Here is a 20,050-nt window from a genome sequence, read left to right as displayed (position 1 = left end):
TGCATTTTCTGTAAGGCAGCTGTTGATCTTAAGTTGTTTAGGGAGGGAATTTTATTATATGCTGTATCCGATGCCATACAGCATTTAAGCATAACAACAATCTTTGGGCTAATTGTGCAATAAGAATAAATACTCAAAGGTCACTGCTGATACTTGAAAAGGGGCCCACTGGGTGGTTTTCAAACTCCAAAACTCAGGATGCCCCAGTGGACAGCACATTGTGCTGACAACATAGGAAATTTTGAGGTAAGCCATAAACACAAAGCCTTGGAATGGAATGGATAAAGGCAGGCTTTGGACCAGCCAGATTTATCTCCCATACTGTGTAACCAAGCAAGGGCTCCTGTGCTCACAAAGCAGAAAGCCAAACTCTTGACAGTGGGCATTTGCAGGAAAGTAAGGGCTTATTGCAGGGCACCGAGCAAGGAAGTGGGAGACAAGCCTCAGTTCCACTCCAACTTGGTCTTTGAGTAAGGAGTTTTTAAAAGGGGAGGAACAAAGACGCCGGGATTAATCATTGTCCTGTGACATTTCTTAATCGTAGTTTTGGGAGTCAGGATGTCTCTGATTTACGATTCTCTGGCTAGGTAGTCCATGGCTCGGGGGTCTGTGAGCTCATCTTGCCGTAGAAAAATTATCATTAATGATGCTATCTAGAATACCAATGTTAGAGTACATTAACGATGTTATCGACAACAGCAATTTTAGTCATCTGACTCTGGTTGATTAGTGTTCAGTTAGCACAGGATTGAGGTCAGAGGGGACAAGAAAGGAAATAAAGTTTTGGAGAGAGAGATTAATCATAAACTCGGCAAGGGAACTTGGTTTTAGGAGGACTCATTTTCACTGACTGTATTTACTAGCTATGATATTCTTCCACAGTTCAAAGTCATAAGAATACCTACTTCAGAGACTTTTGCGAGAATTAAGTGACATAAAATGACCTTGAACATAGTAGGTACACAATAAATGTTGGTTCTCCTTACCTAATATGGAATCTTAGCCTTTGCAATTTTTGAAATAAATTCCTTTCCAGGGAGTTTGTGTTTTAAAGTAATTTTACATATCTTGGAAAACTTAATTGATCTTTGACCTTGAGAAATTAAGGGAACATGAATTCTATATAGTTGCCTCTGTGGCTCATTATTATTTGTTTGACTCACACTTATCTCAGTGTGTAGGTGAGCTGGAAAGACATTCTTAATATTTGGATATAAATGAACATACTAGCCAGATCACATGAGCTACACGACTAGGGAAACAAGGAAGATAAATAAACTACAATAAGGGTCATATAATTTACATTATAAATTTAAAAAAGTAACACTTCTCCCAAATATTTCGGTTTTTTAAATAAATGTATTTATTTATTTATTTATTTATGGCTGCATTGGGTCTTGTTTGCTGCACATGGGCTTTCTCTAGTTGCGGTGAGCGGGGGCTACTCTTTGTTACGGCGCGTGGGCTTCAGTAGTTTTGGCATGCAGGCTCAGTAGTTGTGGCGCATAGGCTTAGTTGCTCCGCGGCATGTGGGATCTTCTCGGACCAGGGCTCGAACCCATGTCCCCTGCATTGGCAGGCGGATTCTTAACCACTGCACCACCAGGGAAGTCCCCAAATATTTCTGATAAGACCTAGCACCCCTTTGAAGACTTATTGAGACATGATGACTGTATATATTATCAAAATTTAGCTCTTTGTTCTCTTTAGTTGATCTAGAATTTAAATACAGGACACTGACTAATTTGCATATTATCTTTTTTACTGAATATCATAGAGTAATTGGAATTGTTTAATACTTACCAAATCTCCATGAATTTCTTTTGTGTTTTTTATAAATATACATTTTAGGGCGATCTTATTAAAACAGGATTTGCTTAATTTGAATCCATAATTACAATAAGCTTGTTCTTCTTTTATCTAATTCTCAAGATAATTTATTGATTTGTATATTGCATCATACATTACAAAGTACCAACATACATGGCAAGGCAATTTATTATTAACTCTCTCTAGTCACAAATCATTTAAAGAGTAACATTAAAACCTTCAAGTCCTGATACACTGTCTTTTTTTAAATTGAAATCTTTATAAATGTAAATATTTACAATAAAATTATTTTGCTGCAAAGTATTATGGCAGACTAAGTGCTTTGAGATATCCTTCTGCAGCAGTACAAATGTATTCTAAATATGACATGTTCTTTGAGATATTGCCTGCTCTAACAATCTTTGCTCTCTAAAAGTGTATGTTAGAAGACAAGAGAGTCAGTGTTGTGCTGAGTGCAGATGTCAACAATAGCACGGCTACTTGGACACTGTACTTCAGTTCAATGGTAAGCTTGGTCAAGACTATTCAGGGAAACTCAGACCTTTTCTAATCACAGTGACAAGCTGAAATTAAGATCAAGTAATGAAGTAACAAGAAATGATTTCTAATCACCTTGAAAAGCAAACTACTATAAGTGGGTATCAGTAAAAATAGCAAACAGAGCAGAAGCAAGAAGAACTACAATCCTGCAGCCTGTGGAACAAAAAACACATTCACAGAAAGATAGACAAGATGAAAAGGCAGAGGGCTAAGTACCAGATGAAGGAACAAGATAAAACCCCAGAAGAACAACTAAATGAAGTGGAGATAGGCAACCTTCCAGAAAAAGAATTCAGAATAATGATAGTGAAGATGATCCAGGACCTTGGAAAAAGAATGGAGGCAAAGATCAAGAAGATGCAAGAAATGTTTAACAAAGACCTAGAAGAATTAAAGAACAAACAAACAGAGATGAACAATACAATAACTGAAATGAAAACTACACTAGAAGGAATCAATAGCAGAATAACTGAGGCAGACGAACGGGTAAGTGACCTGGAAGACAGAATGGTGGAATTCACTGCTGCAGAACAGAATAAAGAAAAAAGAATGAAAAGAAATGAAGACAGCCTAAGAGACCTCTGGGACAACATTAAACGCAACAACATTCTCATTATAGGGGTCCCAGAAGGAGAAGAGAGAGAGAAAGGACCAGAGAAAATTTTTGAAGAGATTATAGTCGAAAACTTCCCTAACATGGGAAAGGAAATAGCCACCCAAGTCCAGGAAGCACAGAGAGTCCCATACAGGATAAAGCCAAGGAGGAACACTCCAAAACACATAATAATCAAATTGGCAAAAATTAAAGACAAAAAAAAATTATTGAAAGCAGCAAGGGAAAAAGGACAAATAATATACAAGGTAACTCCCATAAGGTTAACAGCTGATTTCTCAGCAGAAACTCTACAAGCCAGAAGGGAGTGGCATGATATACTTAAAGTGATGAAAGGGAAGAACCTACAACGAAGATTACTCTACCCGGCAAGGATCTCATTCAGATTTGATGGAGAAATCAAAAGCTTTACAGACAAGCAAAAGCTAAGAGAATTCAGCACCGCAAAACCAGCTCTACAACAAATGCTAAAGGAACTTCTCTAAGTGGGAAACACAAGAGAAGAAAAGGACCTATAAAAATAGCAAACATATTTGCCTGATGACTATAGATATTGTTACTGGGTGTAGGAAATAAAGCAGTTATATATATAAAGTGTTTAAAAAAATAAAATGCCTAATCATGAAGATGAGTAAAAACAAGTACTATTAATAAATAACAGGCAAATTTGAAAAATAAGTGGCATTTCTAGATTTGAAAAATATAACATTTGAAATTATTTTTAAAATCCTAAATGAACAGGTAAACAGCAGATTAAGCAGAGATGAAGAGACAATTGGTGAATTGGAAAATAAATTTAAAGAAATTATCCAAAGTATAGCACAGAGAGCCAAAGAGGCAAAAAATATGAGAGACATGAAGCAATACGAAGCGTGGAATAAGCAGATTAACCTACTTCTACTTAGAGACTGAGGATGAAATAATAAAGAATATATAGGAGAAGAAAGTTTTTATGATACTTGCTAAATTTTTCCCATAACTGATAAAAACGTGAATTCATAGGTCCAAGAAACACACTGTATTCCAAACAAGATAAAGAGAAATCCATACCAAGCCACATTATTGTGAAATTGAAAGATGTAGAGGAGATCTTCAAAGCAGGTAGAGAAATGATGGATCACCTACAACAAAAACACAGGTATAATGATAGCCAACTTATCAAGGAAAGATATAAGACAAAAGAGTAGAATAATACCTTCAAAATGTGAGAGGAAAAAAAAAAGCAACCTAAATTATGAACTAAAAAAAAACCTTTTTTAAATAAATGAAAGTAAAATATGAAGACATTCACAGTTAAAAAACTAAAAATATTTACTACCAAAAGACTTTTTCCGAAAGAAAAACCTCAAGGATTACTTCAAGAAGGAAAGTGATCTCAGGTCATTCTGAGGAAGGAATAGTGAATAAATAAAATGGAAACATGTATGCAAATTCAAATAAAAATAATCTGAATAAAATAATAACATCTGATTTGGAAAACTAACATACAGAATGAAAACACTGATAACAGTATTTGTTAGGAAATAGTGATCTAATTTCAAGTGATGTAACATCTTAAAATTATTCAGGAAGAGGGTGGATAAGATATTTTTCACCTTTAGACTTTGTTAAATTAAAAATGTATGGTAAAATTTTAAGGATGTCTAAAGAATAAAAATAAATTGTATAAAGTCCAAGCCATAGAGAGAAAAATGGAATTAGAAAAAAAACAAAAAGGGGAATAGAGGTGAAAAAAGAATATGAAAGATAGATATCAAAATGTAAAATAGTAGAACCAAGTCTAAATATGTAAAGCATCAAAATAAACATAAATTACCTAAATTCACCAGTTAAAAGGAAGAGATGGTAGGAGGGTAGGAAAACAAAACCCAGCTTTATGCTCTTTAAAATAGGCACATCAATATAGCTAAGGGCACACCCCCCACACCCAAAATGGTAAAGATGAAAAAAGTCGTACCTGAGAAATATTAGCCCAATAAAAGCTGGCGTAACTATATCAGTATCAGGCCGAATAGACTTTAACACTGAAGGCATTACCAGAATATGGAGAGTCACTATGAAATTATAGAAGGTTCAGTTCACGAGGAAAATATAAACAATTGTAAGGAAAAAACAGTCATAAGTTCACTAAAACTGAGAGATTTCAACATACCTCACTTAAATAGTGGAATATTTTGATAGCTCAGTTAATAAGTTTATCTAATAAAATGCAAAGCTTTATAGCCAACAGTTAGAGAATACATGCTATTCTCATGAAACATTGATAAAAACTGATCTTAACTTGGCTGGCTATAAGCAAGTTTCAATACATGTCAAAGACTCATTCATATACACTACGTTTTCTGACAACAATTAAGTTAAAGATTCCCATTTATATTCCCATAAATTTGTGATTTAAATATACATTTCCAAGTAACTCATGAGAAATGAGTTAGGAGACACCATAATTCTAACTTTAAAATGTTTAGAATTAAACAAAAATGTAAATACTAAATAATCATCATAGTGAAAACAGCATGAGTGGAACTTAGAAATTTTAAATCCTTATGCTAGAAAAGAAGAAATGCTGAAGATTAATGAGCTAAATGCAAATTTAAGAAATTTTATAAGAAATGATAGAATTAGCCCAGAGAAGTAGGAGAAAGAAAAGGGAAAGAACAGAAGTGAATGATATAGAAAAATAATATACAAAGTCAGAAGTGGAATTTTTTTTTTTTTAGAAGTGGAATTTTTGATAACACTTTAAAGTGGATGTACTTTCTAGTAAAAATAGTAAAAAAAAAAAAAAAAAGAAAAAGAGAAAAGGGAGAATATAAATATAAAATGCAAATAAACTATGCTAGGAATGAGGAGGGATATACTACAGATACTCTATAAAAAGATTCAAAAGAAAATAAGTAAAAATTATGAACAACTTTGTGGCAATTAATTTAATACTGAAAGAAATAGACAAATTCTAGGTATTTGTAACTTACCAAAACTTCAAAAAGCTATAGAAACTCTAAATAGTCCTACAACTATTAGAGAAATTGAGTGAATAAATAATTTTAAATCTTCCCACAAAGAATATGTTAAGCCTAGATGATTTTAAAGGTAAATTAAATTAGCTTTTAAGAAACAGATCATTCCAATCTCATACAAACTCCTCGAGAGAAGTGAAGAAGTGGGAATTTTCCCCAACTAGTCTTGAGACTAGTAATCTTCATATCAAAACTAGATAGCATAAGAACGGAAAAATGAAAGGCCTGTTTCATTCATGAATATAGATGCAAAAATCTAAACAAAGTACCAGCAAACCAAATCTAGCAGGATAGCAAAAGGCAAATTCATTATGACCAATTCAACCCATTAATATACAGTTTGTTTAACATGAGAAAGTATGTTATTCCCACTAACAGATTAAAGGAGAAAAACTACATAATCAACTCAATAGGTGAAGAAAAACATTTGATACAAACTCAAAATTCAATCATAATTTTTTAATTATAAAATTCTCATCAAAGTTGGAATAGAAAGGAACACACTTAACCTAATAAATGCTGTCTCTCCAGACATTAAAAGCGAACATCATTTTAAAATGGGGGCAAAAGCATTCTGTGGTAGATGCGATAACTGTTCTCAGCTCTTCACTCCCTCTTCTGCCATGTTCCTTTGTAGTGCTGTAGAGACAGTGGCATTTACATCCTCACTCCATTTACTTTAGGATGAGATACATGACTTTATTCTGTCAACCAATGTGAGAAGTAACCGTGTGCCAGTTCCTGAAGTGAGACCTAAAGAGGTATCACGTATTTCCACTGTGGAAAGAGAACACCCTGTAGCCTCTGCACAGCCACTGTACACTCATGAGATAATAAGAGTGAAAAAAGCAAATAATATCTTAGTATTTGTCTGAAAATTGTTTTGATCTCAGGGACCCCATGCATCCATGGACTACACTTTGAGAAATACTAGAATAATGTACATTTCCTATAAGCAAGTACAGTCTTAGACAACCACAACACAATCGAATCAGGAAATTGATGTTAATATATTACCATCTATTCAAGTTTCAGACTCTATTCAAAATTTGCTAGTTTCCCCAATAATAATTTTTATGATGAAAGAATCTAGCTCAGGATCACATATCGCATTTAGTTGTAATGTCTCTTTAGTCTCCTTCCATCTGGAACAGTTCCTCTGACTTTCCTTGACAGTCATTACCTTGACACTTTTGAAGATTACAGGCCAGTGACTTTGTAGAATGTCCCACAAATTAAGTTTATTTGATGTTTCTACCTGAGTAGATCTAGGTTATGCATCTTTAGAAGGAAAATCCAGAGGTGATTCTGTGTTTTTCTCATTTCACCCTATCAGGTGGGGCAAGATTTTGATTTGCTCTATTCCTTCTGATGTTCACCTTGATCATTTGATTAAGATAGTGCCTCCCAGACTTCTTAAATGTAGAGTTATTCTTTCTCTCTTTGTAACTAGTAAGTATTTTGTGAGGAGGTGATTTGAAATTATTTAAATTTCCCATTCCTAATCAAACTTTTAAATCATCCATTTATTTATATATGTTTATGGGTTCATGTTTTCTTATTTTATTCAGTGGGTTATAATCCATTACTGTCATTATTTATTTTGTTTCTAAAATTGTCCTTAGTTTAACCAGCCCATTCAAGCTGGCTTCCCTGTCATGTTGACATGCCTCTTCATTCTTTGAGCACTTCCTTGCTCTCTGGCACAAGGTTTTCCAGGCTCATCTTGTACTTTCTCTGCCCTGACCCTGATATCAGTCATTTCTCAATGGATCCCTGCTTCTTTTAGTGGAAAATACATTTAGAAGCTAAGTCTGGGCTTTACTTATTGCTATTGGGAGCTCAATTTCCCAGGCCCTCTCAATGGACAGAGTTAGGTATATATGTATGTAAATACACACGTACACAAATATATATTTATATCTATATCTATCCATTTCTCTCTCTCTATCTTGAAAATACTGGTATCTCCAGTTACAAGCCAACATCACAAGGTTCACTCTACTTTTCTCCCTCTTCATATTTCTAACTCCCTCCTTAAAATGTGAGAAATCTGGCTCCTTACTGTAGTTGTTTATTTGATCACCCCTCTGTAAGTAAGCAGTCTCCCATATCTACTGCCACCTCCTCCCCACTCAGGCATCTTTCTCATCCTGAGATTTGACGCCCCATGCCTGTGTATCTGTGTAAACACCCTGTTCACCTTCCTGGGACTCTAACACCTTACGGCAGGACATCCCACAGGTGGACACCCTCCTTTCACTGATGGGGCTTTGACATGTTATGCCGGGCCACCCTATGCATGAACACTTTCCTCTTCTGGACATGGACACCTTCCTCACCCTGTTTGGGTTTTGACACTCCTTGCTAGGCCACCCTTCTGCAGGGTATCCTCCTTTACTTTGCTAGTTTTCCGACTCCTTCTGCCAGGCCACTCCTCCCGCATGGATTTCCTCCTCACCCCACCCGGGCTCTGACTCTCCCTACGGGGTCTTTCCCCCATGTGTACACCCCCTTCACCCTGCTTGGATGCCAGTGTACCATGCTGAGTTGCCCCTAAACATGGACACCACCATTACTTTGCTTGGGCTTTGATACCCAACTCCAGGCCGCCTCTCCACTGAAGATAAGGATGCCATCTCACTCTTCTCCATCGAGTGACTTGAGGAGTGAATTGCTCATGGAGGGAAAGGGTAAGGGGAAAGAAAATGATCAACCACCTCATGGCTGAGCTCCTCTACTTACAGTATAGGTTGTTCTTTCAGAACTTTGATTATTTTCTTAATTTCTTTTAAATAATTTTGAATTTTAAGTTACAGCTTTCAAATTATTTGGGGCCACATTTATTTTTTGGTTTATTTTCATTAGCTTTTAAACATTCATTTTCTTCTCCTTTTCTTGAAATGTCTTTAAATAGGGTTGCAGCAAAATCCTTTTTTGTTCCCCATCTTTAATGAGAAGAATGTCCTAGACTATTCGGAAGAGGCTTCTGTGTGAGAGCAGGCATGAGCCACAGTAGCTTTCTTCATGGCTCAAAGACTTTCCCTTTGTTGTTATCATGAAGTATTGAGATAATATGGGTACTTCTCTGCTTGATTGAGAAAGCCTTCCTGCTGTTATTTTGTTCTTTGCCAGAGTTGCATGCACCTTGCCTTACAAAGTAGTGCTCTCATATTTGAACACTGCATTTTGTTATTATTACATTCAAGGTCTTCCTCCTCCGGTCCTCTGCCTTCCATGCCACTCCCTCCTTCCCATTACATGAAATATCTTTCTCCGTGAGATCTCTGATGTTTTCACCCTGTTCAATTTGGATTCTGCTCCTGAAAATTTTTCTTCAGAGTGAGTCTCTAGTTTACTGAAAGCATGTATTTATTGAATATTTCTGAGATTCTCAAGGGTTTAAGCCACTTCTAATTGTCTTTTTGTGGGATTTTTTTCAAGTTCTGCTGGTTCTTCTCAGATTCTATTGCTCAACATCCTGCTAAGTACTGGGCCTTCTCATTTGAGGAATCAGAATCTGATGGCAATTTCTGGGACCCTTGGCTTGTAGGCTCCATCAACTTCCTTTTCTCTTCACTACTACCAGTTCTGGATCCTGCTGCTATCACATGATTTGGCTATGCCCATCCATTTTCCAGGGCCATGGAGATTCCTTGATACCTGCTTTATTGAAGATATCACCTATAGTTGGGTTTTTTTGTTTGTTGTTGTTTGTTTGTTTTACTATCATATGCTCATTTTATTCTTTCACTATAATATGTATTGTTTTTATGAGGGGACTTGGGGAAATTAATTTTTAAAAACACTACATTACTGTCATGTTCTTGCCATCAGAAATACCAAGTGATCTTTTAAAAGTGTAAATCAAATCATGTCAACCCTACCCCTATCTTCATCTCAGACCTCATCTCCAATCATTCTACCCCCCTATGATGGTTAATTTTATGTGTCAACTTGAATGGTCTATGGGGTGCCCAGATATTTGGTCAAACATTATTCTAGGTGTTTCTGTGAGGGTGTTTGGGGATGAGGTTAAACTTTAAATAGGTAGACTAAGTAAAGCTGATTGCCCTCTCTAATGCATGGGCCTTATCCCATCAGTTGAAGGCTTGAATAGAACCGAAAGGCTGATGTCGCCCTGAATGAGAGAATTTTTCCTGCTTGATAGTCTTTGAACTAGGAAATCAGCTTTTTTCCTGCCTTCATACTCAAACTAAAACATCATCTCTTCCTCTGTCTCAAGCCTACCAACCTTCAGATTAGAACTATACCATCAGCTCTCCTGGTTCTCAGGCCATAGGACTTGGAGTGGAAATATACCTTTCTCTTTGTCTCTCTGTCTCTCACTCTGACTTGTACACCACTCTCTCACCACTCTGTTGCAGCAACACTGGCCTTCTTATAGTTCAGAATACCCTTAAGGAGATTTTCATATCTTCTTCTCTCTGTCTGCAATAATAATCCCTATCTCATTACTTTGTTTTATTTTTTTCACAGAACTTAACCATCATCAGAAATTATACTATTTTTGATTTGCCTACAGTTGTGTCCTTTGGTGGAATGTAAGCATCCTGAGGGTGGGACATTGCCTTTGGTACTGCTGAAAGTTTGGCACCTAGGACAGTGCCCAGTGGACAGAGGTATTTTATACATATTTGTGAAATGAATTCAGAATTTCTGCTAATATCAACATCAGCATTAGAATCCCAAAGACATTTTTGATTTTCCAAAGAGGAATGTAATGACCCAATAAACAAAAGTTATGATCTATAATAAAAGAAGAAATTACTAGTTTTCCATAACTTGTTTTCATCTTAACATGAAATTTAGGATTTTATTGTTATTCAGGTATTTATATAGGTGATAAATATCAGAGACAAAGATGGACAAAAAAAAAATATTGAGCTTCTTACTATTGGATACTTACTCTGACATTTCTTTGAAATGCTAATTATTCTTTGAATAACTATCAGATTGGAATTCATACATATTTAGTTCTGTGCCTTAGCATGAAGTATCCACTTGTCAAAAGAGAAATGTGAAATTAAATGAGACATGTTATGAAAAACAGTTTAATCTATATACTTTGCCTCAGTTTCATCTAAAGAAATAGTAAGAAAATGCAAAAGTTCTTTTCAAAGTATATTTTTAAAAATATACAAGCATGTCAAACTAATAATCTTTACTGAGTGTCTAATATAATAAATTACTACCACCTTTCTTTGTGAAAATGAAACCCTCTAGATTAGAAATTGTTGTTGTATTAATAGAAACACATATTTAATGTGTTCTATGCCACAGGCATTGTTCTAACTCCTTTACTTTTATTTTTTTCATTCAGCTTCACAACACTTTTAGTTATATACTATTACTATCATCATTTCCAGATATGAAAATATAAACATTGCCAGAGTTTATTTTGAAGAATGTATTAATTCTTCTTTAAAACTTGGGATACAGGCTAAATCAGTTATCTATTGCCACATAGTAAACCACCCCAAACTTTGTGGCTTAAATCAACAGCCATTTATTTAACTCATGATTCTGGTACGTGTTTTCTTCTGGTCTGGGCCAGACTCAGATAATCTTGCCTGGTCTTGTTCATGCAACTGTGGTCAATTGGCAGATTGTCCTGGAGTTGGTTAGTCCTGGTCGGCCTCACTCACATGTTGAAAGTTGGCTGGCCTTCAGCTGAAGTGACAGGGTGGCTGGTGTGTTAACCATGCCCTTTTATTTTGGAGGGATTTTTTTTTTTTTTTTTTTTTTTGATGCTGTGACATCTTGGGACCTTGCTGACTCTGCAGACACTGCCCCTCCCAGGGCTAGGTAATTCTTAAAGATAGTAAACAACTCACCTGAAGACACACTTTTCATACGCAAACCAATCTAAAACCATATTCTAACCACTTTCTTTTTGTTGTTGTTGTTTTGTTTTTTTAAATTAATTATTTATTTTTGGCTGCATTGGGTCTTCGTTTCTGTGCGAGGGCTTTCTCTAGTTGCGGCAAGTGGGGGCCACTCTTCATCGCGGTGCGCGGGCCTTTCACTGTCGTGGCCTCTCTTGTTGTGGGGCACAGGCTCCAGACACGCAGGCTCAGTAGTTGTGGCTCACAGGCCTAGTTGCTCCGTGGTATGTGGGATCTTCCCAGACCAGGGCTCGAACCCATGTCCCCTGCATTGGCAGGCAGATTCTCAACGACTGCGCCACCAGGGAAGCCCTAACCACTTTCTTTATCAGGTTCTCACAGTGGGCCACTACCCACCTGCCCTAATCACAGCAGAGCCAGGTACCAGATAACTAGGAACAATCCCTATGGCCTAGAGCCTAATGAAAAGACTTGAAGTAACCAGTCCTAAAACTACTTACCCTGTTTTGTCCATTACTTCCCATAGAAAGCACAATAAAGGCTCTTGTCCATCTTTTCCCCCACTCATTCTGCCTCTTGACTAATACTGGTGCTTCCCCATGTGTCCCTTCCACCCCCAGTGACATGGCATGCTCCCTCCTCTTGGGATCTATGACTATAACAATCTGTCTTCTCAGTGGCAATTGTCTCCTGATCTGTTAGGGTCATCATACTTGGGGGAAAAAAAAGAAAAAAAACCCTACCATTTCAAACATCTGGGTAATGTATCATTTCATCATCCAGCGGGCTAGCCCGAGCTTGTTCACATAGCGGCAGGGTTCCAAGAGCCGTGAGAGAACAAGTCCCAGTCCATGAGTGCTTTTCAAGTCTTTCTTATATCATGCTTGCCATTGTCCCATTGACCAAAGCAAGGCACATGGCCACACTTAAAGTCGCTTGGGAGGAATGAATACAGGCTTGGGGTGTGGCTACAAGGAGCCTTTGCGGATTGGGGTCATAACTGCAATCAATCCACCCAACAGGAATTTCAGGAGATTTCATATCAATTTCACATTGTCTTTGATCTGAGAAATCCTTAGTGTTTGGGCACTGAAATAAGTAATATTTGCCTTTTCACAACTCTTGGCAAAAATGTTAACAACTATCACAATGCTAAGAACTATTATTCAAAAGCCTAGGCTTATGAGCTAATAACTAAATTCTCTTTTACTTAGAGAAGTGACTGCTTGTGACTAGAGCACTTGGACAATATAAAGCATTTTGGAATGGCGATTATAGTTGTTTTGATCAAACCACCGAAGGGATGGTAACCTAATAATGATATTCATAGGAAAATTTAAATAATATTATTCGCCTAAATATCTCATTATTGTGAACATGATCAGAAACCTCTTGACTGAGATTTACAGAATCTTTTTCCTGTAATAGACTGACTCTTTTCAATTTTTCCTCTCAAACTTAAACCCTTTAGCCTTCTTCAGCAACTTCTCAGTAAAATTCTTCCCTATTTCAGAATTCTTCCTTCCTTCTACATTATTTATGCATTACTATCATCTCATACCAACCTGCTTATGCTGTAAAGCATTATAGGGGAGCCAAGTAGCCCAGGAAGAAAAAAGAGAAAATAAATTGGAACAGAACACCAGATTTTATTTTCTCTTAGTATTAGCTTACCTCCATGAAGCAGAAGAAGCTCTTTTCATCCACTTTACCCAAATTCCAGAAATAGTCATAAACAGGAGAAACATGTCTCTCCTCACAAAGAGCCTACTTGATTGTCCTTGAACCCTAGATTGTTCTTTTATCTTAATAGTAATATATTTTCTAGGCCAGTGGATATAGGAAATCTGATAGACCTTAGTTTGAATCTCAGCTTAACCACTTACTAGATGGGGAAACTTCAGAAGCTTAAGTTGTCTACATGTTAATTTTGACTTCTAAAAAATGGATATAATAGAGCATAAACTCTAGCCTTTAGAAAGAGTTTAAGGCTGCCTTGCCTTACGCTCCACCCATTCTTCTACCCCAAGAAGGATCTCTGTTGTGAGGGGAGGGAAAAATGGAGTTAGGAAGGACATAGTGTTGCTACATTAGAAAGGGATGGAGTTTTTATGGGAAGATAAAGTGCTTATAATAGTACGGGATGAATCAGATTGTTTCTCTTTTAGACTGTTGTCCCTCGGACCTTTCTTCCTGTCATTCTTGTTTCTTTCATCTCAGGATACCACTGTGTTAGGTCTAGTCAGGGGGATGTCTTCGTTTGGAAAAGCCAAACAGGAACCAGGGTGAGGTCTGGGGATATGTAAAGCCAGGAACGTATCTACTTCTATCAGCTCCAAGAAAGACAAGAGTATACAGACCTGGGACCAAACTTCAATAAAGAAAGCCAATTTGTCTGTAGCATTCTTTGAGCAAATATCTATTGAGACTTATTGTGGTAGCCAATTTGTTTACATATTCTGGCCAAATCTCTTTCTGTCAGAAAATCATGATTATTATTAATCATTTCACAGGATTGTTATGACGATCAGATGAGGGGATATAAATATTATCTCTAATTCAGTGCATAGTAAATAGCCCATACCAAATAAATGTTACTTGTTAATTTATAAAAACTTTGGTGTCTTGGGTTTATAATAATAACTAACTTTTTTAAAGTGTGAGTCAGCAAGTCAAGTTTGAATTTGTTGTTATTATCTACCACATTGACTATATTTTACTTTTTCATAAGATTAGGTTATGGGCTTATCAGGTAATTTAACTTTTGATCATGGCAAATATTTAGCTGAATTTTTTTTTTGAATTTTGTTTTATTTATTTTTTTATACAGCAGGATCTCATTAGTTATCCATTTTATACATATTAGTGTATATATGTCAATCCCAATCTCCCAATTCATCATACCACCACCACCACCACCCCCTGCCACGTTCCCTGCTTGGTGTCCATACATTTGTTCTCTACATCTGTGTCTCAATTTCTGCCCTGCAAACCAGTTCATCTGTACCATTTTTCTAGGTTCCACATATATACGTTAATATACGGTATTCGTTTTTCTCTTTCTGACTTACTTCACTCTGTATGACAGTCTCTAGATCCATCCATGTCTCTACAAATGACCCAATTTCGTTCCTTTTTAAGGCTGAGTAATATTCCATTGTATAAATGTACTACATCTTCTTTATCCATTCGTCTGTCGATGGGCATTTAGGTTGCTTCCATATCCTGGCTGTTGTAAATAGTGCTGCAATGAACATTGGGGTGCATGTGTCTTTTTGAATTATGGTTTTCTTTGGGTATATGCCCAGTAGTTTATCCTGCAATTTTACCAAATTCATTGATTTAGCTGAATATTAATTAAAGTGACCAATCAAAAAAGTAAACTGACTTCCTTTGCTAATTTCTTTGGCCAGGTTTTTACACAGTATGTCTTTAAAAGACAAATTAGGTCATTATAAAAAAGCATGGTTTATTTTAAATCTCAGCGAACATGTATGTTTTATCTTAGAAAAAATAATAAAGAATAAAAATTATCATCTTTGGTTTCTTTTCTGCATTACATTTTCAAAGATCTAAAGAAATTGAAAAATAACTAATGCTGTTTCATAGAAGAAAGAAAGATAGCTTGTGTTAGTAGCTCAACATCAGTTTCTTGTAAAAGACACTCACTTTTTAGTGATATGGCATTGTGTGCCTATGTTTAAGCCTGAACAAATCCTTTTTCTCTAAATCATATAATCTGTATAGAATTAATCTTAATTTTATATTTGAAGTAACACTATCAGGATTATTAACCTTAAATTACTCCTAATTATACTTCTTTTCAAGATTTTTTTTCTGAATTTATTTGCTGGCAGAAGGGCAAAGGAATGTCATTATATATGATCTCGATTTACCTGCCTGATGTCCTACTGCCCAATGATTCATTTACTCCAAGAGTTTGAACATGGGTGTCCCATTTTAAGAAAACCTGATTTTATCCAATGTAAAACATACTCCCTGGGGACAAAGGAGAAGGGTGGGCAATTACTCAATTAATACCCAATTCATACCTTTGAAATGCACCCTAAAGTAATTCAGGAAGATCTGGTTCATACACACACACACACACACACACACACACACACACATACACACACAAATTCATTTTATACATGGCTCTGTAGGCTCATGGGTATTTCATAAAGTGAGGATATCACTGTGTAGCAATAAATCAAATGTCTGGACTTTGCACAAGTTGTATCAGGGCTTTCAGAGTCCTTTATAAACAAGCATCCTGACCTTCTTTTTCCCTTTTGCAGATGATCTCTCTCAAGAGGAGGACAATGATCCCCCAAAAGAATATGATCCTGGGCAATTTGCAGGCCTTCTCCATGGATCCTCTCCAGCCTGTGAGTCCCCTGAAAATCCATTTCATCTCTATGGGAAAAGAGATGAACGTGAAGACGGAAAAGATGAAGTCAGTTTGACAAATAGTCCTTTGCCTTTCAAGCAGACTCCAATAGAAAATAACTCAGAACCTTTGGTAAAGAAAATTAAACCCAAAGTAGTCAGTAGAACAATTTTTCACAAAAAAAGCAACCAACTCGAAAACCATACCATTGTTGGCACAAGAACAACTAGGAGTGGATCCCGGAATGGGGACCACTGGATTGTGAACACGGGGGGATTTGTGGAGAGAGCCTGTACCCTGGGAAGAATAAGGTCATTGCCAAAAGCCCTGATCGACATGCATTTATCAAAAAATGTCTCTAAATCGGATTCTGATCTCATTGCCTACCCTTCAAATGAGAAAACATCAAGAGTTAACTGGACTGAATCTTCTACTGCTGATCGCAGTTCTAAAGGGACTTCTGAAAGAGCGCCATCCTTCACTTCCGAATGGGAAGAAGTAAGATCTGTTCTTATTATTCCTTATTTAAGGCTTTAGCATCGAGGGGGGTTCTGGGGGAAGGATTTTCAGCTTTTTAAGTCTCTCAAAGGAAAAAAAATTAACAAACACATACAGTTCCAAGTGGAAGGGAGAGGTTCTAGAGGTGTCACATGATAATTTCACAGTGAGTGGGAAAACAACACATGAGGGGAAATCTGTTGTTTCTATAGAAATTGATATCAAGCAGAAGTAATAACTAGCTATGAGGTACAAGAAAATGTTCACATTGTGTCCTACCAAGCATTGCAGCTGACAAATTGAGAAAAATCTTTGTATTTTTGTTGCTCCATATCATTTTGTTACTTGCTAAACTCTTTGTTAGCTCATCCCCCTTCTTTAAAGTATCTTATAGTTTCAGAAGAACTTTTATAATCTTAATGATAAACAGAATGGTCCTGGCCTTTCTCCAAGTACCATACAAAAAACACAAATTACTTAATATTTCCCTTTACAACTACTAGAGAGACATTAAAGAAAAATATGTTGCAGTCCAGTATCACCAATTTAAGCTCTACTTAAAGACAAAGTCTTTAACTTCATAGAATTACTTAGAAAGCAAGTGCCCTTGTAAGGTTATAAAATATCATCCTTTGTCCCTGAGGAGGACTACATAATAAAGTAATGAAGTCTCTTGCTTTTTCTTGAATTTCTTCAAAGAATCGACCACACTCTTCCTTGACATTTCATTCTAACATGTCACATTTTGTCTCTCAGAAGATTGTGCCAGTTGGATTAGGTTTTGAAGCACAATAGGTCACTATAGTATTCTGAGAACTAGAAATGGAAATGGTTCTGGTATTGACATTCTGAATTGAGCTGTTTGAGAAAATCACTTAATCTCTCTGCACCTGTTTCAGGGTGAACAAAATGGGACATTTAAGTAATGCTCATTGTCCTTTCTGAAACCTGCTGTCTTACTAAGGTTGCTAGGATGATGAGGAGAGGGATTAAACCATAAATAGCTAAAGCTCTGACAGTGATATCTTCTTATAAATTCCATAGTAGTAGATTGATAGTTTATTCAGATCTATCCATTTCTTATATTTATTAACTCTGTGAATAACATCTGGAGATCCTTTTTGGAACAAGGCAGGATTAATTAACATTTAACTTACCTCTTAGCATCAAGTTGTTTCCATGCCTAGATTCTTGTGATTACATGCTACAAATCAGCTTGTGGCTGGTTAAACCATTTAACAAGAACTTGGTTCCAATGGTCATGCTTCACTGGTCAGATGAGATGCATGCTCTCAGATAGAAGATGAAGTATGCCTGAGAGGGTAGACATTGTCACGTGAATTTATCTTCAGCTCCTTCCCCATCTGAGTTTAAAGAATACACAATTTCTAATTTACTGACCCATGTAGGTCCAAACAAAGTTCATTTTAGGAAATACAAAGAAAAGGCAAGCTGATTTTGAAAGTTTAAGAAAGGGAAATATAATTTGTATTTCTAAAAGCATTTCAAAAGATGTCTGCCTCCCTTTAAACCTTTCTCTGTCGGTCTCTTAATTGTTGTATTGCAATGGTAATAATATCAAGAATATATGCTTCTGGAAAAAAAAAAGCATATGTGCTTCTGGCATTTGAAAGTATTTTAAAATGCAATGCTGTATGCTAAGTGAAATGAGTCAAACAGAGAAAGACAAATACTATATTATATCACATATATATGGAATCTAAAAAATATAACAAACTAGTGACTATAACAAAAAAGAAGCAGACTCATAGATATAGAAATCAAACTAGTGGTGACCAGTGGCAGGGGAGGGGGGCAATATAGGGTGGGGGATAAGAGGTACAAACTATTGGCTGTAAGATAGGCTCAAGGATGTTTTGTACAACACAATAGCCAATATTTTGTAATCACTGTAAATGGAAACTAACCTTTAAAATTTGTATAAAAAATAAAAATAAATTAAAAAATTTTAAATAAAAGTGCAACACTAAAAGTGAATGTAGTAATTCCTTTATATGGTTTTTGTTTCTCACAGATTGACAAAATAATGAGTTCCATAGATGTTGGAATTAACAGTGAACTTGAAGAAATTAATGGTGAGAACACAAGTAAGGAAACCTCTCCTCTATGTTGTAAGGAATAAATGTGCTCAAGAACTAGCTATAAAATGATAGGCGTCTATAGATAATTTCATGTTTTACCATAACAATAGTAGCTACAAATTATTGTTTTCCATTCATATCAAACAACTATAACCTCTAAACAACATCAATTATACTGATTTAGCAAATTGAGAGATTTTTCCCCATGTGCTATTTTACTATGCCAGTTAACATTAATGAATTTCCAACTTTATGTAGAGCTAAGTATGAAGCAATTCAAAGTGTTATAGAACATGGTAACAACACACTACTATTTCTCATTCCGTGAAACGTCCCATTCATCCTGGCCAAAGTGATTAACAACTTCTCCTAAATTGTAAGCTCCAGTATGGCAAGAACTATGTGTTATTCATCTTCTTGTATCCCAGAATACCTAGCAGAGTGTCTCACAAATAGTCGGTTCTGCAATCACCCTTACAAAGTATTGTTTTCTTCCCTATAATTAAATCTCAAGTGTGGAAGGTCATTTAAAACTTTAAGTTAGTAGTGATAGTTGATGTTTCTGTAGAGATGATAAGATTAAGGTCTGCAGGAGAGAAGCCTAAATATATCATAGGGTAAACAGTTACAGTCCTTGTGGCCCTTTGATAGTCACCAGAGTCTTTTAAACAGCACTCCAAGTGACTGTTAAGCACAGGAAAGTTGGAGAAGTGCTCTCTTCTGGTGCACTGGGCCTGGGTAGACAAGAAGTGACATTGAAATCTGGGGTTGCAGTCAGTGAAGGGAATATTCAGGTCTAAATGATACCCTTGCAGGAGCACCTCACTCCTTGCTCCTATGCTGGGACAAGTATGAACTTAAATTGTTCTAATATGGCTGGGCTCCATGTTAATTAAGTGATAATTTCTTAAAAGACTAGACAGTTTTCTTTTCTAAAACACGTGTTTGTTTTAGATTTTAAAAACTGAAAAGTTATGAAAAAAAGTACCAAAATTGTGTGCATTTGTTCAGTGACAAGCTTGATGGCATGTATAGCTAGCTCTCTCAAACAGAAATGCTGATAAACATTGAGGACTTTTCCAGTATCCAGAGAACTAGCCTAAGAAAGTATGTTGCCATATAGTTCTTTCAGATATGCTTACAGAATAATTTCAAGAAAGCTGTAGGAATGCAGATTTTTGACT

General features: G+C 36.1%; 1 protein-coding gene and 1 pseudogene across 15 annotated transcripts in view; both read left to right on the top strand.

Moving 5' to 3' along the window:
* Positions 1–20,050, top strand: part of ANKS1B (ankyrin repeat and sterile alpha motif domain containing 1B) — a 1,131,483-nt gene that overhangs the window by 646,163 nt on the left and 465,270 nt on the right. For 10 of the 14 annotated variants that reach the window (XM_082349566.1, XM_082349565.1, XM_082349577.1 and 7 more), the window contains 2 exons: positions 16,175–16,764; positions 18,800–18,872. In XM_082349566.1, the coding sequence (XP_082205692.1) occupies positions 16,175–16,764; positions 18,800–18,872 (663 nt within the window). The remainder of the gene's footprint in view (positions 1–16,174; positions 16,765–18,799; positions 18,873–20,050) is intronic. The other 4 variants (XM_082349568.1, XM_082349580.1, XM_082349581.1 and 1 more) reach the window with 1 other exon arrangement.
* LOC309608938 (AP-3 complex subunit sigma-2 pseudogene) overlaps positions 1–20,050 on the top strand; it is a 510,311-nt pseudogene that overhangs the window by 279,507 nt on the left and 210,754 nt on the right. The gene's annotated exons all lie outside the window — the stretch shown is intronic.

The sequence above is a fragment of the Balaenoptera borealis genome (genome assembly GCF_965194805.1).
Source record: "Balaenoptera borealis genome assembly, chromosome: 13".
Classification (NCBI taxonomy): Eukaryota; Metazoa; Chordata; class Mammalia; order Artiodactyla; family Balaenopteridae; genus Balaenoptera; species Balaenoptera borealis.
The sequence above is the reverse complement of the archived record's forward strand: the minus strand, read 5'-3'. Positions and strand labels throughout refer to the sequence as shown.